At 42.3% G+C, this 17,036-nt stretch overlaps 2 protein-coding genes across 2 annotated transcripts in view; one reads left to right on the forward strand and one right to left on the reverse strand.

Moving 5' to 3' along the window:
* Nucleotides 1–6,011, forward strand: part of VPS35L (VPS35 endosomal protein sorting factor like) — a 45,743-nt gene extending 39,732 nt beyond the window's left edge. Inside the window, exons 30-31 of the mRNA XM_088523200.1 lie at nt 4,953–5,099; nt 5,788–6,011. Of these exons, the coding sequence (XP_088379326.1) occupies nt 4,953–5,099; nt 5,788–5,886 (246 nt within the window). The 3' untranslated portion in view covers nt 5,887–6,011. The remainder of the gene's footprint in view (nt 1–4,952; nt 5,100–5,787) is intronic.
* A 1,066-nt stretch (nt 6,012–7,077) lies between these two features.
* Nucleotides 7,078–17,016, reverse strand: KNOP1 (lysine rich nucleolar protein 1). The gene is made up of 5 exons (XM_088523201.1): nt 16,973–17,016; nt 14,661–16,062; nt 10,334–10,402; nt 9,757–9,834; nt 7,078–7,477 (listed from the first exon to the last, which is right to left on the reverse strand). Exons 2-5 carry the CDS (start codon nt 16,059–16,061, stop codon nt 7,166–7,168), a joined length of 1,860 nt encoding a protein of 619 aa, XP_088379327.1. The 5' UTR covers nt 16,062; nt 16,973–17,016; the 3' UTR covers nt 7,078–7,165.
* Nucleotides 17,017–17,036: the final 20 nt, after the last annotated feature.

Genomic DNA, 17,036 nt, shown 5'->3' on the forward strand with positions numbered 1-17,036 from the left:
GCCAGACTCCAGTTATTGACCCAAGCTAGAGAAATCTAAGAAAGTCACTCCTTTGATTGTGATACAGCGATACCTGAACCTGCTGCATGTCGTCTTTTATTCCTTCTCACTTTCACTTTTCTCTCTCCATAAATAATTACTTTTTTCCCTTGGTGTCACTATTTTATTTTCTTGCCAGCTAAATCAGGGCCTAAAATGTCCTCTTATGTAATGGGCAAACTGAGAATTCGCTAGATAGGCTGCTACTGGGTAAAATAAGATGGAAATCTTTACTGAAGACGTTTTGAATCCCAGACATTTGGATGAATTCAGCAGAGAGATGTAGAGAAGGGGAAAAGATATTCTGGCTTTACCTTGTTTTTAGTGCAGGGTTATATTTGACAAAGCAAAATCTTGGCAGCTTGTTGGATTTCTTATTTGAAGTTCTTGATGGAGTTTAGAGGTTCTGAAAGATCAAATATAGCTTAATATATTGTACGTGAGAGGCTGGTGACTGAAGTTTCCCATATTACTGAAATCATGAGAACGTACTGCCCTGGTAATGTATCTGTTCCCAAGATTCAGACCCTCAGCAACTTTCTAATTACCCCTAGTAAACTATTGCACCCTGGTAGAAATCTTGCGAGTTGTAGTCTGGAGCGGGAAGGTGAGGCAATGATAATTCGATAAAATAGGAAGTGGAACTTCTTTGATGAGCTGCTTGGAGGAGCCTATAATTTTTACCTCTATAGTGATACACGTTTGGGAACCACTATGCAAAGTTTAGGTTTCTTTAAGCTTTTGCTGTCCTCCTTAAGCTATTATAGAATTTCAGGATGAATAAATCCTCTGCTGAAATGTCTCCACATCACTGTATGCATTGCCACGGTGAATGGCAGTTCTTTTTCAGGACAGTAACAGCAGAAAACCAAACCCTGCCCAAGCAAGTGTTACCCAGAAATCTTTAACAGAGCTTGGCAGGTCTTTGTGTTACACATTAATTTTTTTGTATCTAACTCTTACATGGAGTATGTGGGTGAAATGGAGTATGTAGGGCTTGAAATCTGCAGTTTCTTAATTTTTTTTTGTTCTTCTTAATACTAATAAAAAGTGCTGTATTGTTTCATTGAAGCAGGTACATAGAAAACTTGTTTTAAAGCTAAATGACATGCAGCTAGATCCTTGTTCTGTCCTTGTCACTATGAGTTTCGGATTTACTGCTCTGTTCATCCACATGTGTATATGAGGTGTATTTATTTTGTTTTCTTCTATAAAAGGCTGTGAGAGATTACGCAGTGCTATGTAAGCACAAAGACTGGTTAAGGAAACTGTTGTTGCTAAGGAAATAGAAGTGATAGGAATGTTGTTGAAATTGCATCCATTCGTGCTAAAGTAAAGCCTAGCATAAAATCACCATGATATTTGGATTGCCTTTAGTGTTGGCAGCCTTTTATTATTTGTCTGCTTGGCTGCTCATTTACATGAACAAGCCACTGATGATGCTGGGTGATTTGGTTCATTTGCTTTAAAAGCAATAAAGGAAAATATATATTTTTTTCTCATAATAAAACACTTTCCTCAGAATTGCAGTTTGGAAGCGAATAATGCATTTTAGGTTAACACGGTGTCATCCTTTAGCATTATCAAAGCATTAGCAAAGAATGCTTCATTGGTGAGATGTTACATGTCTCATTGGTGAGATGCTTAAACCGAAGTTTTAACTTCTGGACAGTTCTGTAAAGTTCAAGCTGTTTCTGGTCCTGAGAGTTTGCATCAAGGGTTCCGTTTTCTGCCTTTGGTTGGGTGAAAGACTAATCTTATGCTCCAGGTTTCTTAGGAATGGAAATACCTGCTTCTTACTTCAGCGATGACTGTGTCAAGGAGGCCGTGGCAGGATGGCAGTTATTCTGTGCTCTGCAAGAACTTGCTTTAGAACAAGCGTTGGAAATGGCGCTCCCTGGGATGCAGCTTCCCTCTGGATGGCTCGGTGAGCCCGGAGTGTTGCGGCGAGGAGCTGTAGTCAGCTCTTGTCACCTCCAGTTCCTTGTCTGAGTTGCAGGGTCCCCACTTCCAGCCCGTTCATTGTGCCGTTGTCTCTGTCTGCTCTTCTAACAGAAGTCTCAAGTATCTTTATGTCATAGGTGTCTGGCAAAATTCCCTGAAAGGCAGGAGTAAATATTTGGATCACTAGCCAGAATTTAATGAGGTACAGAGTACATGGTCCATGATATACAAGTCTGTTTTCCTCTGTTACGCTGTATGAAGTTAGGATGTTCTGCACTTTGATGGAGGGGATAGGACACAAGGGATGTAACGTATAGTCCCATATCATGCAGCCCGGTAGTTTGTACTTTATTTCAATGTCATCAGTGTTATTCCAAAGGTTATGGAAAACATGCTGCATAGAAAGGCAATTCTTTCTGGTATGGGAATTGTTAGTCCCATGGCGTATGTGGCTGCCAAATAGCCGGGGTGTCCCCCTCTCCCTGCTGCCTGCAAACCCCTCGTGTGCGTCAGGGCAGCAGCCGCCCCGCGGTCCTGGCAGGGCTGGCAGGGGGTCTCGCCTGGGTTGCAGGTCAGTGCAGGGCTGCACAACCAGTCCTGTCCATCAGGGTGTGAAGTCCTGCCCAGCTCCTTTGGTTAATTTGTAGTCATAGTGGGATTTGCTGCATACCTGAGCTTCTCTCTCCACTTAGCACTGTGTAACAGATGGTTGCCCAGAGAGGTTCTGGAGTCTCCTTCCTCAGAGGTACTCGGGAGCCATCTGGACAATCCTGGGCAATGTGCTCTAGGTGGCCCTGCTTGAGCAGGGGCTTGGATAGATGATCTCCAAAGATCCCTTCCAACCTTAGCCATTCTGTGATCAGCGCCTCAGTGCTGTCTGTGACAGTTAAATCTTCCCCAGAACACTGAGAGTTCGTATGGCATCCTAGTCTTCCAGTTCTCTTTAATGTGTTTCTAGGTCTTCTTTGAAGTATGGCCCTTTTTCAAGTACGTATGGTTCAAATCTGTTGAAATACCATCCGTGTTTTTAAAAATTGATTTTATATTTGCATAAATATTGCCTGGAAAACCTTGCTGGTGAGACTCACATTCCTGTGTACTGCTGGTTTTGCATTCTGCTCTGCTCTGCCACTTCTTATGGCAAACCTTCAAACAACTTCAGGCATTCGATGGTTGGAAGGGAGAAAAAAAAAAGACATTTTGCTAATCTAGGCTGCATGGTGATGGGGCATGAGGGGGGACTATGTGCCTTGTGAATAATATGACAAAACAGGGGCTAATAGGCTGTGCACTGTGTGCATTTTTCCCCTAAGAATGCTAGTCCCACAAGAGAAATATTAAGCATCGACAACTACTCTTTCCATTGTTTGTCTTTGGGAGGCATTTCTGCTCTTCATGTTACCATTGCTGGACTTGGCTGTATTTCCCTATCTGGTAGTGAATACAATTCAACCCTGGATTACCATTCAAATGGGTAAAATAATGGTTGCAGTTTCAGCCTGTGAACAGGTGTTGGTGCCACTGGGTGAAAATTGCTGGAATATCTAGCTCTTGCAGGAAGAACTTTCATCTTGGAAGTCCCATGTAGTGAATTAGTGCTTTGTGAACTTTTCTTGGGGCCCTCTGCACCCCTGGACACCGTGTTTGTGTGTGTCACAGTTCTGCATGCACGAACTGGCCCCCGTGATGTGGCCTTGCCTCGTCCTCTTCTCTGGCTCGCCAGCTCCTTAATGACAGCTCTTTCTCTTGCCATGTATTTATTTGGAGGACTGACGGTGTGGCTTGTGCTATTTCTTTGATTAATAGCATCTGGCCTCTCCTCTCCTGGCAGTGGGAAGTGGAGCTAATTTACTTCCCATCCCATAGGGAAAGGGCAGAGGCTGTGACTGCGTCAGTACCGTGTCGGGAGAGCTCGGTGCGTCTCCCAGCCCTGCCACCTTCTTGCTCTCCTTAACCCCCTACCTGAGTGCTGTATATTGGCTACAGCGAGCAGGCGTTGAACTTAGAGGGCTGAAGTGTTATATTCCTCCGTGAGGGAGATGAGCTGCCAGCTCTGCTCTAAGGACTCTCTTGCTGCTTCAGGGTAGGATGGAGCTCTGCTCTCCACATCAATCTTTCCTGAGCAAAACAAAGCACAGCTGCAGCCAGGCACTGTAACAGTTAGTGTGTCTCAGATGCAGCTAATAGTGATTTGTGCCTCTAGCCTTTCTAAGCTTATTTAGTAGGAATGGCCAGAAAGAGGCACTAGAACTACCCTCTTTGTGGATCTGGAGTAGTATCCTGATTGCTTCTGGTTTCCACTCGCATCAGAGCTGGGTGGTAGCAGCCCTGGAGTTCAGCACGGGGTGGTGTGAGCCCCAGAACTGCTCCTGGAGGCTGGCGGGGAGGGCCACAAAGCGGGGGGTCTCCCAAGGTCTTTCCTCAGCGGTTTTGGGGAGGGTAACTGCAAATGTGGTGCGGGTATGTTGGTGTCACTCAGGTCTTAGTGAAAGAATAGGAACAAAAACCTGTAATTGGAAATAAAAATAGAAATAATTAATTTGTATGACTGCTGGACTTGTATTCAACTAGACTTAACGATCATGGTAATTGGAAATGGAAAGCCACGCTGATCTGAGGTGAGTGCAAGGTGCTTGGTGAAAGACTGATTTCTAGGCAAAAGTAAGGAGTCATGAGGGTGGCTTGTTTGTCTGTTTTAGAAACTGAATAGTAGTATGTTCTGCTGAAGTGATGTGAGATACAGAGTCAGGGATTATTTTAACTTGCGGCAACTTAAGTTAGTTCAGAAGTGGACTGACGAGTATCACTTCTTGTGCTCATATCCTTGTAGCTCCAATTATTGATAGGTGTTTATTAGAGAAAAGCTCTCTGCCTCTAGCGCTTTTTCCTCTGAGCTCCCCGACTCTTACATTATGCCAGGTATTTTAGGCTGACTGCATGATAATATGAGTATTTCTTTTTCTTTATAGACTCTGAAGCGACAGAGCCAGCTAGCGCTCTATTTCTTTAATACTATTGTAGCCCATGGAGATCTACGAAACAACAAACTAAACCAGCTTTCAGTCAATCTCTGGAATCTTGCTCAGAAACATGGCTTTGCTGATACCAAGACCATGGTAAGGAAAACACATAGTGCAGAGAAGTCTTAAGACCTCTCCCACCACCCTTCCACTTGGGAAAGCCACTTGCCTCATTTAAACAAACCTGATTCCTTTAGAAATTGCGCACTTAAAAAATTGCTTACTTAAAATATACACACACACACACACATATATAAAGGGATAGAAAAGTCTGATACTTCAGTAAATTACAATGGCATTTTCATGAAGGAGGAGAGAAAATGTTAACTGGCAAATTTTGTTTCAGAGTCTGTTCAGAATAAAAATAGTTGGTGGCCTTTTGCATGCTAAGCATTGAATAAAATGAGATGGAACTTTACCTGGTCTGCAAGTAGCTCTTGTCAAAAAAACAGAACAACAATAAAAAACCAAAGAACAGCTCTAATGATCCTACATTTTTTTTCCTAGAAGAGAGAAGCTTTAAGAGAAATATCACTTTTTTATTTAGTGGAGGATTTACACAGTCTGGGCTTGAAAAGTAGATGTGTTAGAGTCTTGTTTAAAGTAGATGTACAATAGTAGTCAGCTCTGGAGTCAGAAATGCTAGGGATTATGTATCTACTGGAATTTAAGAAAATCAAGAGAGTATTTATTGAAACACCTTTATACACAGCATAAATGATGGATTCTGAAATGAGAAAAGACAAAGACTAAGACTCTCAGACTGTCTTCCTTTTATACCCAGGTAAAAACACTAGAATATATCAAGAGCCGAAGCAAACAGCCTGAAATGAGTCACTTCACAGACTTGGCCCTTCGACTTCCCCTGCAGTCCAGGACCTGATGAACGCTTCTTTTCCAAGGAGGTATCTGTCCAGAGGGCACGTAGCCAAGGCCCTGAATCACTGACTCTTCCAGTTTTTTGACTGGAGCTCAGTGTATTTTCGTTCTACTTACAGTGAGACAGTTTTACTTGGACAAAGGTTAAAACTGTTCTGAGAGTGCAATAACCTGAAATTGACCTGTATTTGTTTCCAGTTTTGCCATTTCATTTTTATTTAAATGCTAGCCTAGATTCAGTTAAAGGCATTTTGGACTTCTCTGGTGGCAAAAGCTGCAAATCTAATCTTACGTCATTTTAGCAAGAAGATAACATGCACAGGTAAATTCACTGTCTCCAGAATTCATCTCACTTGTAGGATAGTCTTTCTTCTCCATAAAAATGAGAATCAATGTCACAATCCTAGTAAGTCATCCTTCTACTTGGGCTGCTGCCAGCATTTGTATGGTCACTTCCAGCAAGAGAGAAATGACTGAGGCATTGCTCTTCTAATTTCTGCAGTACATTTTCACAGACATGTTTATGTTTTCACTTTAGTTCAATGGCATATTGTAAAATGGAGAGAATCCTTAAATGCTACTTCAAAGGAAAATAGGAACATATTCAAAGTACACTGTATCACTGAATAAAAAGTCAATGTGCAGTCCCTCTGTGTGTTGGGGAATTCTTTGTGCATACAATCATTTCACTTGATCATTCTGGAATTCAGTTACTCTTGTACTCCTTAATACATTTCACTCTTATTTCTAGCCTGTGATAAAGAACCATGCGGAGGGCTTTTACTTATTGTTACTTGCTTAGTGGTATTTTATTGTAACAAATATGCTAATTTAAGAATCCATTCTCGTATTAAAAATCCTCCAACATGTAGGCGTATCAGTAGCAGTGCTTCAAAGGAAGAAGTCATCACTTTGCACCACTTGCTGAGTGCAGAAATGTGAAGATTTTACTGAATACTAAATTCCCTTTGAATCATGAGTGCAACTAATTATTAAATAGCATCATTTAAAAAAAATACCAAGCTGCAGCTTGTTGCAGGCTTTGCCCATGTGTCTTTTTTGAAGGTTGTCACTCACCTTGTAAAAAAGTAGCATAAAGGTTTCAAAAACTTCCTGCTCAGCTCAAGTGAAGATCCAGCTCCACAGACACTGTAGTATCCAGTTGGAAACTTGCACAATTACTTCATAAATCATATTTTTAAAACATCTTGTACTTTATTTCAAGTAAAAAGGAAAAGGAAAAGTTTTGCATGATGAATTTTAATTTTATATTATTTAAGAGCTTAATCTTGAAATTTTATAGATCTAGATGTGTATTTGTCTATGTACACTTTTTTGTTGGCAGCAGGTTGGAATCCAAGACCAATTCTTCTGTGTTGCTTCAAGTCCATTGCTTTATCAAATTCCACTTTCAGGGCCTGCTGCAACTTCTCCTCCCCTTCCCTGTTCAGAGCCATGTTTGGTTTGTTTGCAGTCGCTGTGAGACCTTGGGTGGGCACAGAGCCCTTTTTAAAACCCCCCATCAGTCTAAGAAATTTCATTCCTCGGTCAGGACTTTGAAAAGCAGCTGTACTCCACTGGCCAAACTTTGTATCCTGTGAAACAAAACAAAATTAACACTAAAATTAAAAACTACCCAGGTGAAAAAGCTCAAATGTCTGGCGCTGTAGCCTGAGAAGAGAACCAGCTTCCAAACCTTACGCAGGACTCGCAGAGCTAGGACAGCGTCACTCCACTTGCAGCCTTACTGGGGTATGTGATGAAGGGAGGACACAACCCTGCACGAGTGCATCTGCATTAGCATTTCAGTTCAGTTAGCCTACAGACAGGGTATATGGCAGTTTCAGAATCTCCCCTCCCTCTCTAGAAATATGACTTCTGCTCCCTGGTTAATATTTAGCTCAATATTTTGCCAAATCATTCCTCTCACTCCAAGAGAATTTTCAGACTTAATCATCTTTCTCTCTTACTCTGTCACTTCTTAAGGTATCTTTTCATTTTCCTATTGTCTAGTTAGGCAGTTCTTGTCTTCAGCCATACTGGTTTTGGAGACAGCATTCCATTACCTTTCCCCCCCAGTTACCAATTATATTACAAAGCTGCAAAACTGAGGACACATCCCTAACTAACAGGATTAAACACAATACTCTTAACCCTGCCAATCCCTCCCAGTTTGCCATTCATTATCTCTGCTCTTGACTGGATTCTCGGACTCCTTCAGGATTTATTTTAGCTGCATATAATGGCTTCTCTCTGAGAATACATGTAATATCTCCAGTGAAATAATAATTCAACCATATGTGGATAATCCAGACTATATCATGATTTGGGAAGTTTATGAACTTTTGGCTTACCTAATAACAAGCTTCATTAGCTAAAGATCTTATCTGACTACTAGGCTAGGAGAGGGATAATCATTTCTAACTCTTTTTGGCAGGAGTGCTTCTCCTCTATTTTTCTTTAAAATTGGGGATCACATTAATGGAAGAATGTTTGATCATTAATTAGACTGAACTGACTACATCAAAGGAACAAAAGTGAATTTAGTGCTATGTTCATATGAGTCTGAAATCCTTCCAACTGAACAGTTGTAGTTGCAGGAAACAGCCATTCCCCCCTGGACAGCCACCCTGGCACACAGGATGCTCCTCAGTACTGGAGGCAAGCTGGAGCAGGTTTTCTTAGAAAAATGCAGGGTTAGTCTATCCTTCAATAGCACAGACTAACATACTTGCTATTAAAAGAAAGTCTTCTGTAATAATTTAGTTATTTTTACCTTACAGAGACTAAGTAAATGCATACATACCCATCTGTCCTCCCTTTGGAATGGGAGACAGATACCAGCACATGTGCAGAAACAACTGCAGCTTTCACCCTCCCCCCCACTTCTTTCTTTATTAATTTTTAAGGGAACTGCTTTCACTACACTGTGCTTTTACTTCAGCAGTTCCAGCTTACTCTTTGTGATGCTCATGAATTAGTTTTCATAGTTTCTATACTTCAGGGCACCACTAACCAGGAACAGTTCTGCATCAAAGAACTGGGATTCCCTGCCGAAGATGTCATTTTTCTCAATGACTTCGGAGCTGGTTTGGAGGCTGCAGTTCTAGAGCTCTCGCACAGTCTGCCTCCCACTACACACATTTACATGAGTTATTTCTGGCAATTGTCTGAGGTGGTTCCTGCTTTCTAGGCAAACTGTCAGGGAATAGTGTTGCAGACAACTGAGAATCCTGAATTATTTGTAGAGCTCTCTGTACTCCTGAATCTCTTTGCTAAAGGCTACTGCATCAGTTATTGACAGGTTACTGTAGACCTGTCAGCACCCAGGCTGAGTATGAGAAAGAAGAACAGAACAAAGCAGCATCTTTCAAAGAGGTGGAGGGGAGATGCGCTTGACTGTAGGGAACATGCAGGCATTACGAGGTGTCATCCTTTCCACATTTCCAGATGCATCCCCCCTGCTTAATGTCTGCAGATTCCTTCAGATAACAATAAAGAGAAAATTTAATGACAGCTCTATCCGTGGCATGGCATTATTTGTATTTCACTATAAACAGAAAATGCTTTTGTAGCAATTCATCTTGTCTAATTCTCCAGAGCAGCCCGAGAAAACAATGCTTTTCAGGACTGATGATGGGATTTAGAGCTCTGCACAATTCCAACCACGGTTGTAGTTCACTGGTCTGCTTCCAGACTCTCTTGAGATTCAACTAATTTGTTCTATAGCATGACCTTAAATTTACAATCAAAAGGAGGACTGATGTGCCAAGCCACATACGTGAGCCGCATACAAAAAGGAGTACAGTGCATCTTCAGGAAGTAGCTCTGGCCGCAATGTTTTTATCAGATCAAGGTCTCCATTTATACATACCGGTTCCACTTTGGTACTGAAAACCTTCGTTTTGCCAGATTCTCTATCGATTTCTTCTTGCAGAGCTTGCCGTCTCACCTAGCATGCAGGAAGAAAACAGCAAAAGGGCTTGTTTTCTGTACATTAATTAACAGATAATTCACAGTGAAAACATGAGGGATAAATAAGATGATTAGATATCTCCTGTATTTTAGAAGGGCAATTAGAAAGTTGCATTTTATCCTTTTACAACTTCAGAACTATGTTTTTAGTAATTGTAAAAATTTTGCCATAACAAATATGTTTAATCCTCTAACTGCAGGTCACAGCTACACTAAAATAGCCAGCAGTGAGGAGAGGCAGGCAAAGGTGTATTTAACATAACCAGCCACTCCCAGCCTTCAGGCATTCACTGGCGATGGCATTTCAAACTTAGCCCCTGGAAGATCCAACACCCTTAAAGGAGAGCTCTCCCCAGTACAATTTTGGCACAGACAAACAAAATAGTAGAACTTCTTTTTTTGTTACAAACTCTATGCATGCTTTAGATACCGAATTGCTTAGATACTGAATTTTACATAACTGAGTCAAAGCATACCTTGTCTATATTAATTTCATCACAGTTTCCTTTTTTTTCCTGCACAATAGTTACATCATCCATATGTTCCTGTAAAACAGGAAAAACTTGGATAAATATTATGAGCCATTCTGTCAGACATAGGTAGGTCCCCAAGCACAAAACACTGAGCAACATCATGTAGTACTTTGAGGCAAGAAGAAACAGTCAAATCAAAACTGGAAATGCAAACTGAACACGTGCATTTCTTTGCAGAGATTTTTTGCTCTGAGAGGGAGAGATCCACTGAAGGTTTGCACAACAGAAATCTAGGGAAGTGTCATCTTCTTCTGATACAAAAAGCCTAAGGGACTTTTTAAATTTATATGCTAAAAAGGAGCTGCCAGCATGACCAGAATCAACTCTGCAAGCAAGGTCATTTGAAATTAAACAGTTTTGTAAAAGCTGAGTTTACATGAAAAATGAGCAGCAAAGGGAGTGAAGTAAAAAATAAAATCTATGATAAGGTCACGGCTCCTCTGAATGCTCTGAACAAGCTTGATGAAGTACGTGGGTCCTGCTGGCCCCTTCCAGCCCAAGCAGAACAAGAGAAGGCAGCTGCACTGCTCCGGACTGCAGCGCTGCAGAGCAGGAGATGGTGCCCAAGCAGCTTCCAGTCTGCAAAGACAAGGAGTAAGGGGAGAGCTGTGACACATGCAGCGTCCCCTGCAACAGCAGCAAGCAGCGCGAGCCCCGCTCGAGCGGAGGAGCGGGAAGATGATGTTGGAAGCGGAGCAGGTAGGGCAGGAGTGGAAGGGGGGTGGTGGGCAGTGAATCAGTGGCCGAGTCAGAGAGGAGCCAGTTGCTAACAACTTCCATGAAACGCAGCACGGCACCTTTCGCTCCCCTGGCTGGTCCCTAGCTCATTGCCCTCAACCCTTCTCTTCCAGATCTGTAATAAGGATAAGGTTTTGGAGCATCTGGTATAACAGGATACCTAGCAAGTCCAGGACAGTGATAAATTATACAGCCATAAGCTTTCAAACAGCCTGGAAAAGGTGGCCAAAAGGAAGATCTATTGATGCAGCTAGCACAGTAACCCGAGCATGAGATAGGCCAGGAACACTGGGACAAGGAAGAGATTTGTTACATACTTCTATCAGCACAAGCTGCTTTTATTTTTTCAATGGCTTACAGGTTTCTTTAAGGAAAGTCATTAATGATTTAACATATTTTCCAAATCTACCTTGTGTTCATTGATTTTATATCTACACAAGTACATCCGCCATCAAAGATTAGGAGAAAAATATTTGTCTACAATAAGGAGAGCTCATTCTCTTAACTGGAAAAAGAAATACCCAGTTTACTTCTAGATGACCTGGTACTGTCTATTCAGATCTCTTAAAACAAGTGGAAAACTGTGGTGACAGGATTTTGTGAACAGCTGCAAGAATGGCTTTTTTTTGTTTGTTTTTTATTTAGCTTACAGGGTAGGTGGTAGACCAGCAGAGAGGACGTGTGCACCCCCATCCTTGCTAATTCTCGGCCTGTTTTTGGCCTACTGAGGATTACTGAACGCCAAGAATTAGCAGGATGAAGCCTCCCTGGGGGTGAGCCTCCCTCACCCTCCCCTGCACTTCAGGGAGGACACGAGCACGCTGCAGGGTTATGCTACCTGCACACACGCAACAGAGAAGGGAGCAGCAGCCTGCACAGGTGCTGGCGTGCGCTAAAGGCAGCGCAGTGGGACCACCAAAATGAGAGAATGCTACTAGCAACAGCTCAACTAATTATTAGGAAACCGTTCTGTCACTGTCAGCTGTATTTTCACATCTTAACAAACGACCTACAAATCAAGGCTGACTACATAGTGACTACAGTAAGATTACTTTTCACACCTAACATTTACCGTCGGTGCAATCAGTTCCCACCAATTCTATATACCACCATAAAACAAGCTTAAAGGCCATATTTTGCTTGCTTTTAGTAGCTATCTTTTTGCTACCCCCAGATTGTTTCAACCTCCCCCTTACTCTTATGAGTTACGACATTCAACGGGGCAAATGTGAATCACTACTGAGTGAGCATCACTCCACGTTGTCTATAGAAACTCACCACTTTGCCTGCTGCAGAAACCCAGGAGAGGATTTTTCAAGGAAAGCAGCAATACTTATAACGCACTGTAGCCTGGAAAATGTGTCAGGTCTGTGACACAAATAAATGCAAGACTGACATTATCAGCAATTTATTCTAGTAATGTCATTTGGCTTAGCAAGAACTAGCTTTCTTCAGAAACGATTACCCAGGCTTTAAATCTTGAGAATTTCTCTGAAGTAGTTTTTATTATTTATGTATGAGGCTGAATATGAAGAGAAACAAATCACCCCACCCCCTTCTCAGCTGTTTGCAAGGCACTTGCTGCTTCCCATCATAATTGGTCCCCACTATCGTGCAATTGTACTTGTCGTTCTGAGGCTTATCTTGCCTCCACACACATGGGAGCAGCTGCAAGAATCTAAATAATGTCCAACAGGCCTAACAAGGCGATGTCAATATAATTAGAAATTATACCCCAGCAGTGAAACCACCTTGTTCTTTAAAAGGTGGAAATGAAAAATCTTAGTAAAGAAGCATCTGCTTAGCTAATGATAAGCATGCACAAACCTTTGTAAAAAGCCCATTTCTATGTCTCCAAGAAAGCTGAAGAACCTGTTTATATACTGAAATCTGTATTTAATTATTAGTACAGGACCCCAGAAAGTTTACGCATTTCTAGAGAACATGAAGAAACCACATGAGTGAGTGCATAGCACTTCATAGTATGTGCTCTGCTTTGCTAACAGACTTAGCAAACATTTCAAAGACACTGAAGTGATTTAAATGTTAAACCGCATCCAGTGAACCCAGCCTTCAACTGGAGTCTAAGGCAACGATTTGTGGGGGGAAGAAGACAGGATTTTTTACACTCTCCACGTACCCAGTAAATCAGCTGCTAACCTACACACTAGCACCTTTTCCAGAAAGGATCAAGGTTTTACCTCTTTACACTGTGGAACTAAGAGCTAGCAGGTACAAAATTTAATGTGGCAGCAAGTTCCACTGCTCCCATCTTACCAAAATCTTCAGTGATGGCTTATTTATTATCTCATGCCTATTACAACACACAAAGCATTCACCACTCTCTATCAAGGCTGGCTGGAACTCAGTTTCTAATCACCTGTGCAAATAAAGGCTCCTAATGACTTGCAACCAGCTTGCTTTCTGAAAGCTGTTGAAGCACCTGAAGCCAGAATAGATGCCCAATGAATTTCTGTGTCTCACAGCTTAATTTCCAATGACATCAACACAGGCTAGGCTGGTGCTAACTTCAGGTACTTAAAACGTGATACTAAAGACTACCAGAGAATAGGGAAGAGTTAAGTTTAAAACAAACAAGCAAACACGTCTTAATAGTCTAATTTTCCAAAAATTGGAAAGAAGAAACCCGTATGTTTCCGTTTTTTTTTTTTTAAAGAAAACCTCAATCAAGCATTACTGTTTTCCTTGTTATCAAACCAATTCCTCTCTATGCATATTTCAGCACAGAAATGTCAACACTCTAAGACACTTGCATGGTATTTTCTGTAACAGTCAATCAGTCTGCATGTAGTTCCAGTTACTTTGAACTTTAGCTCACACCACTCTCAAATAAATTTATTTTTGCCTTGCATACATTTTTTCTTTCTTTAAAAAAATACCTTTGATTTTTCACTTAGGGTGTTCCATAATATTTTTCTATCAGAATTTATACATCAATGTTTTAGGCTTATTCTGCTTAGGATATTACTAAATTTGCCTTGTTTCTAATACTATGCAGCTCCAGCATCAGCAAAATCTCGAGGAGAAGAGTGTGCCACACACAGTTAGACAGACTCATGATGCCAATGCTCTGTGAGCTGCTCGGAGTAGGTGACGTGGTATTAAAATCCTGCCCTATACGAGCATTGCCACTCACTTTGATAAAAGCAACTGTAGGGGAAACAGGAAAGGATTTATGAACATAGATGCCAGTTTTGGTTTTGTGCCAATTCCTGACACTAGTTATAACACAGCATGTATGCATTCTGTTTTTTTGCAATTGAAACACTAGATGTGCGTAGCAGTAGGCATTAAAAAGCACCGTTCTGTCTTTCACCATTGCTGTACGCCGAAATCAGCAGACTGATCCTGCAGGCTTTTTCTCAGAGCCAAGGAGACCTCACCACTCTGCTGACCTCAACACAACCTACAGGTCTGAGCAGGCAGAACATTCACAAAATAGGAAGCCGTCTACCTAAATATTTTTAATTCTTTCAGAAGGGTGCATCGTTAGCCTCTTTTTTCTACTTACCAAGGCCTCATTTTCCGGGTTTTCTCTTTTCATCTTTTTCTTTTTTGTATTTGGTTTTGAACCTGGTTCTTGAGCAGAATCCTGTTGCACTTTTTTTCTTTTTTTAGCATTTTTGTCAGAGAGCAGAGGATTGTAATTACACAGAGCTCTCTCTGCGGCATCCCCTGTAACGCACTTAGCTAGTTTGTCTTCACTGTCCTTGTTCTTTTCGTTGCTTTCTGGTAGGATTATTTTTTCTCTTTTAGACGCATTGTCATCAACAAATAGCGAATTGGTTGTTTCCTCCTCTTCTTTCTGAATCTTCTTTTTCTTTTTCCTTTTGGTTTCATCATTATTGTCCTTGATATTCTTCCTGCACTTTTTTCCAGAAAGTTCCTCTTCTCCAGACTCAACTTCTTGCTGTGCAGGAAGATGCTCATGAGGAACTCTAGCACCGTAGTCCTGATTACCTTCAGGTATTGAAGAGGAAACATCTTTGCTTTTCTTCTTCTTCTTCTTCGTTGTCTCTCTAAAGCTTTCAGGGCTTTCAGTGTTATCCTCATCTTCTTTGTTTGTGAATGTAAACTCCTGGGAATTCTTTCTTTTCCTTTTTTTGAAATCGTTTATTGCAGTGTGGCTATCATGAACTCCATGGATGTTGTCCTGATGACAGGCCACTGGTAAAGAGGAGACTGGCTTATCTTTTTTCTTCTTTTTCTTCTTTCTCCTCGCATAACTCTCCTCATCATTCTGGGCATTATCTGTTCCACTGTTTTTGCCAGTAGCATCTATTTCTTGTGACATGTTTTTGTGTTTTTTAAGATCTTTTTTTGATTGTTTTTGTTCATTGTCCTGGTAGTCCTCTAATGCTAGAGAAAAAATGCCTTTCTTTTTTTTCTTAGTTACTTCGCCTTCCCATTCCAAATTCAAAGCAATGTTCTTTCTGCTTTTCTTGAAAGCAAATTCATTTTCCGGCGTGCCACCTGCCTGATGATTTGAAACAGCTTCATCACTACGCTCATTATTCTCTAATGACAAGACAGAATGACGTTGGTCTTTTTTTTTCTTCTTTTTGACAATTTTAATTTGTTCCTCTGATTCTTCTTGTGGTTCTAAATCCAGATGGCTTTCTACATTCACCAAGCTTTCAGGATGTGCTTCTTCCTGTAACTCGGAGTAAGCTTTCTTTTTTTTGTTTTTCTTCTTCTTCAATTTTAATTGGTCTAAACATTCATCCTCTTTTAAAATTCTACTTCCGTTCGTTTTTACCTTTGTCTCAAACCAGTCGTCATCCTCAGTTTTAATGACACTCTGATCATCTTGCTCAATTTTAACCACTGTTTGTCTCCCACTACTTTTCACCTTTTTCTTTTTCTGGGCAGTTTCCTCATGAAGTTCTTTTTCCTTCTTCTTTATTATCATTCTGAAAAACACAACACACATGTTAGTGTGGACGAGGTGAAGGAAGCCCTGGTTTACTGGATCCTCCTGCATTCTGACACTGTCCTGTTCCCCCAGTTCTAAGAGTCTTTTTCCAATTTCAAAACGCACTTTCTGTGGGGAGGCACGCGGAGCCCTAGGCAGCACTGAATATACAACCCGGTCACTGGGGAATTGGTGATTTTTGTCTTGCTCTTTACTGCTGCCTTGCTCATTCATAACTTTTTACTTCTCTTTTGACAGTCACTAAGCCACAGCATTATCTCAGATCTACTCAAAGATCTTTCCTATATGATGACATATGTGTATGAACACGCACATACACCCATTGAATCTACAGTTAAAGGGGTGGTGGTGGGTTTTGTTTGTTTGCTTTTACATGTATGAATCACTTTGCATTTATTTACACTGTGCTTCCACCATTGTGTCACCTGGATACTCAGCACTACAAGCTCCTTCCCAAGCTTCGTTATCGCCCTTGATTTGCTTCTCGTGGCTGCTCCTCGCCCTCGCCACCCCCTTCCTTCTCCAGGACTCTCAGACCACAGGGCCTCGGGCCGCGCTCCGCCCGGGACGCGCTTCCCCCTCCTTCCCTATCTTTCAGCCCCGCTGATCCGCAGGGGGAATTTCCTTAACCTCCTGCCAGGCGCCCCGCTAAAACGCGCCAAGGGGGAGCGCGGGGAAGGAGCCCAGTTCCCGGTGGGTTCCCGGGGGTCCCCGGGCAGGGCCCAGGCCCCACGGGCGCTCGCGGCCTGCTCCTCCCCTCCGGCGCGGCGGGGAGCGGCGGGGAGCGGGCAGCGCCGCCGCAGGGCGCCTCTCCCGCCAGGCGGGGGGCGGCGCTGCGGGCGGGAGGGGGAAGGGGCTGCCCGGTGGCTGCGGGCGCCGCCGCTTACCTGCCGCGGCCACGTGCGGCGGCTCCGCCCCGCGACCCGGAACGGGAACGGGAACGGGAACGGG

The sequence above is a fragment of the Tinamus guttatus genome, unplaced genomic scaffold (genome assembly GCF_059628265.1).
Source record: "Tinamus guttatus ecotype Peru unplaced genomic scaffold, ASM5962826v1 Tinamus_guttatus_pri_ptg000172l, whole genome shotgun sequence".
Taxonomy (NCBI): Eukaryota; Metazoa; Chordata; class Aves; order Tinamiformes; family Tinamidae; genus Tinamus; species Tinamus guttatus.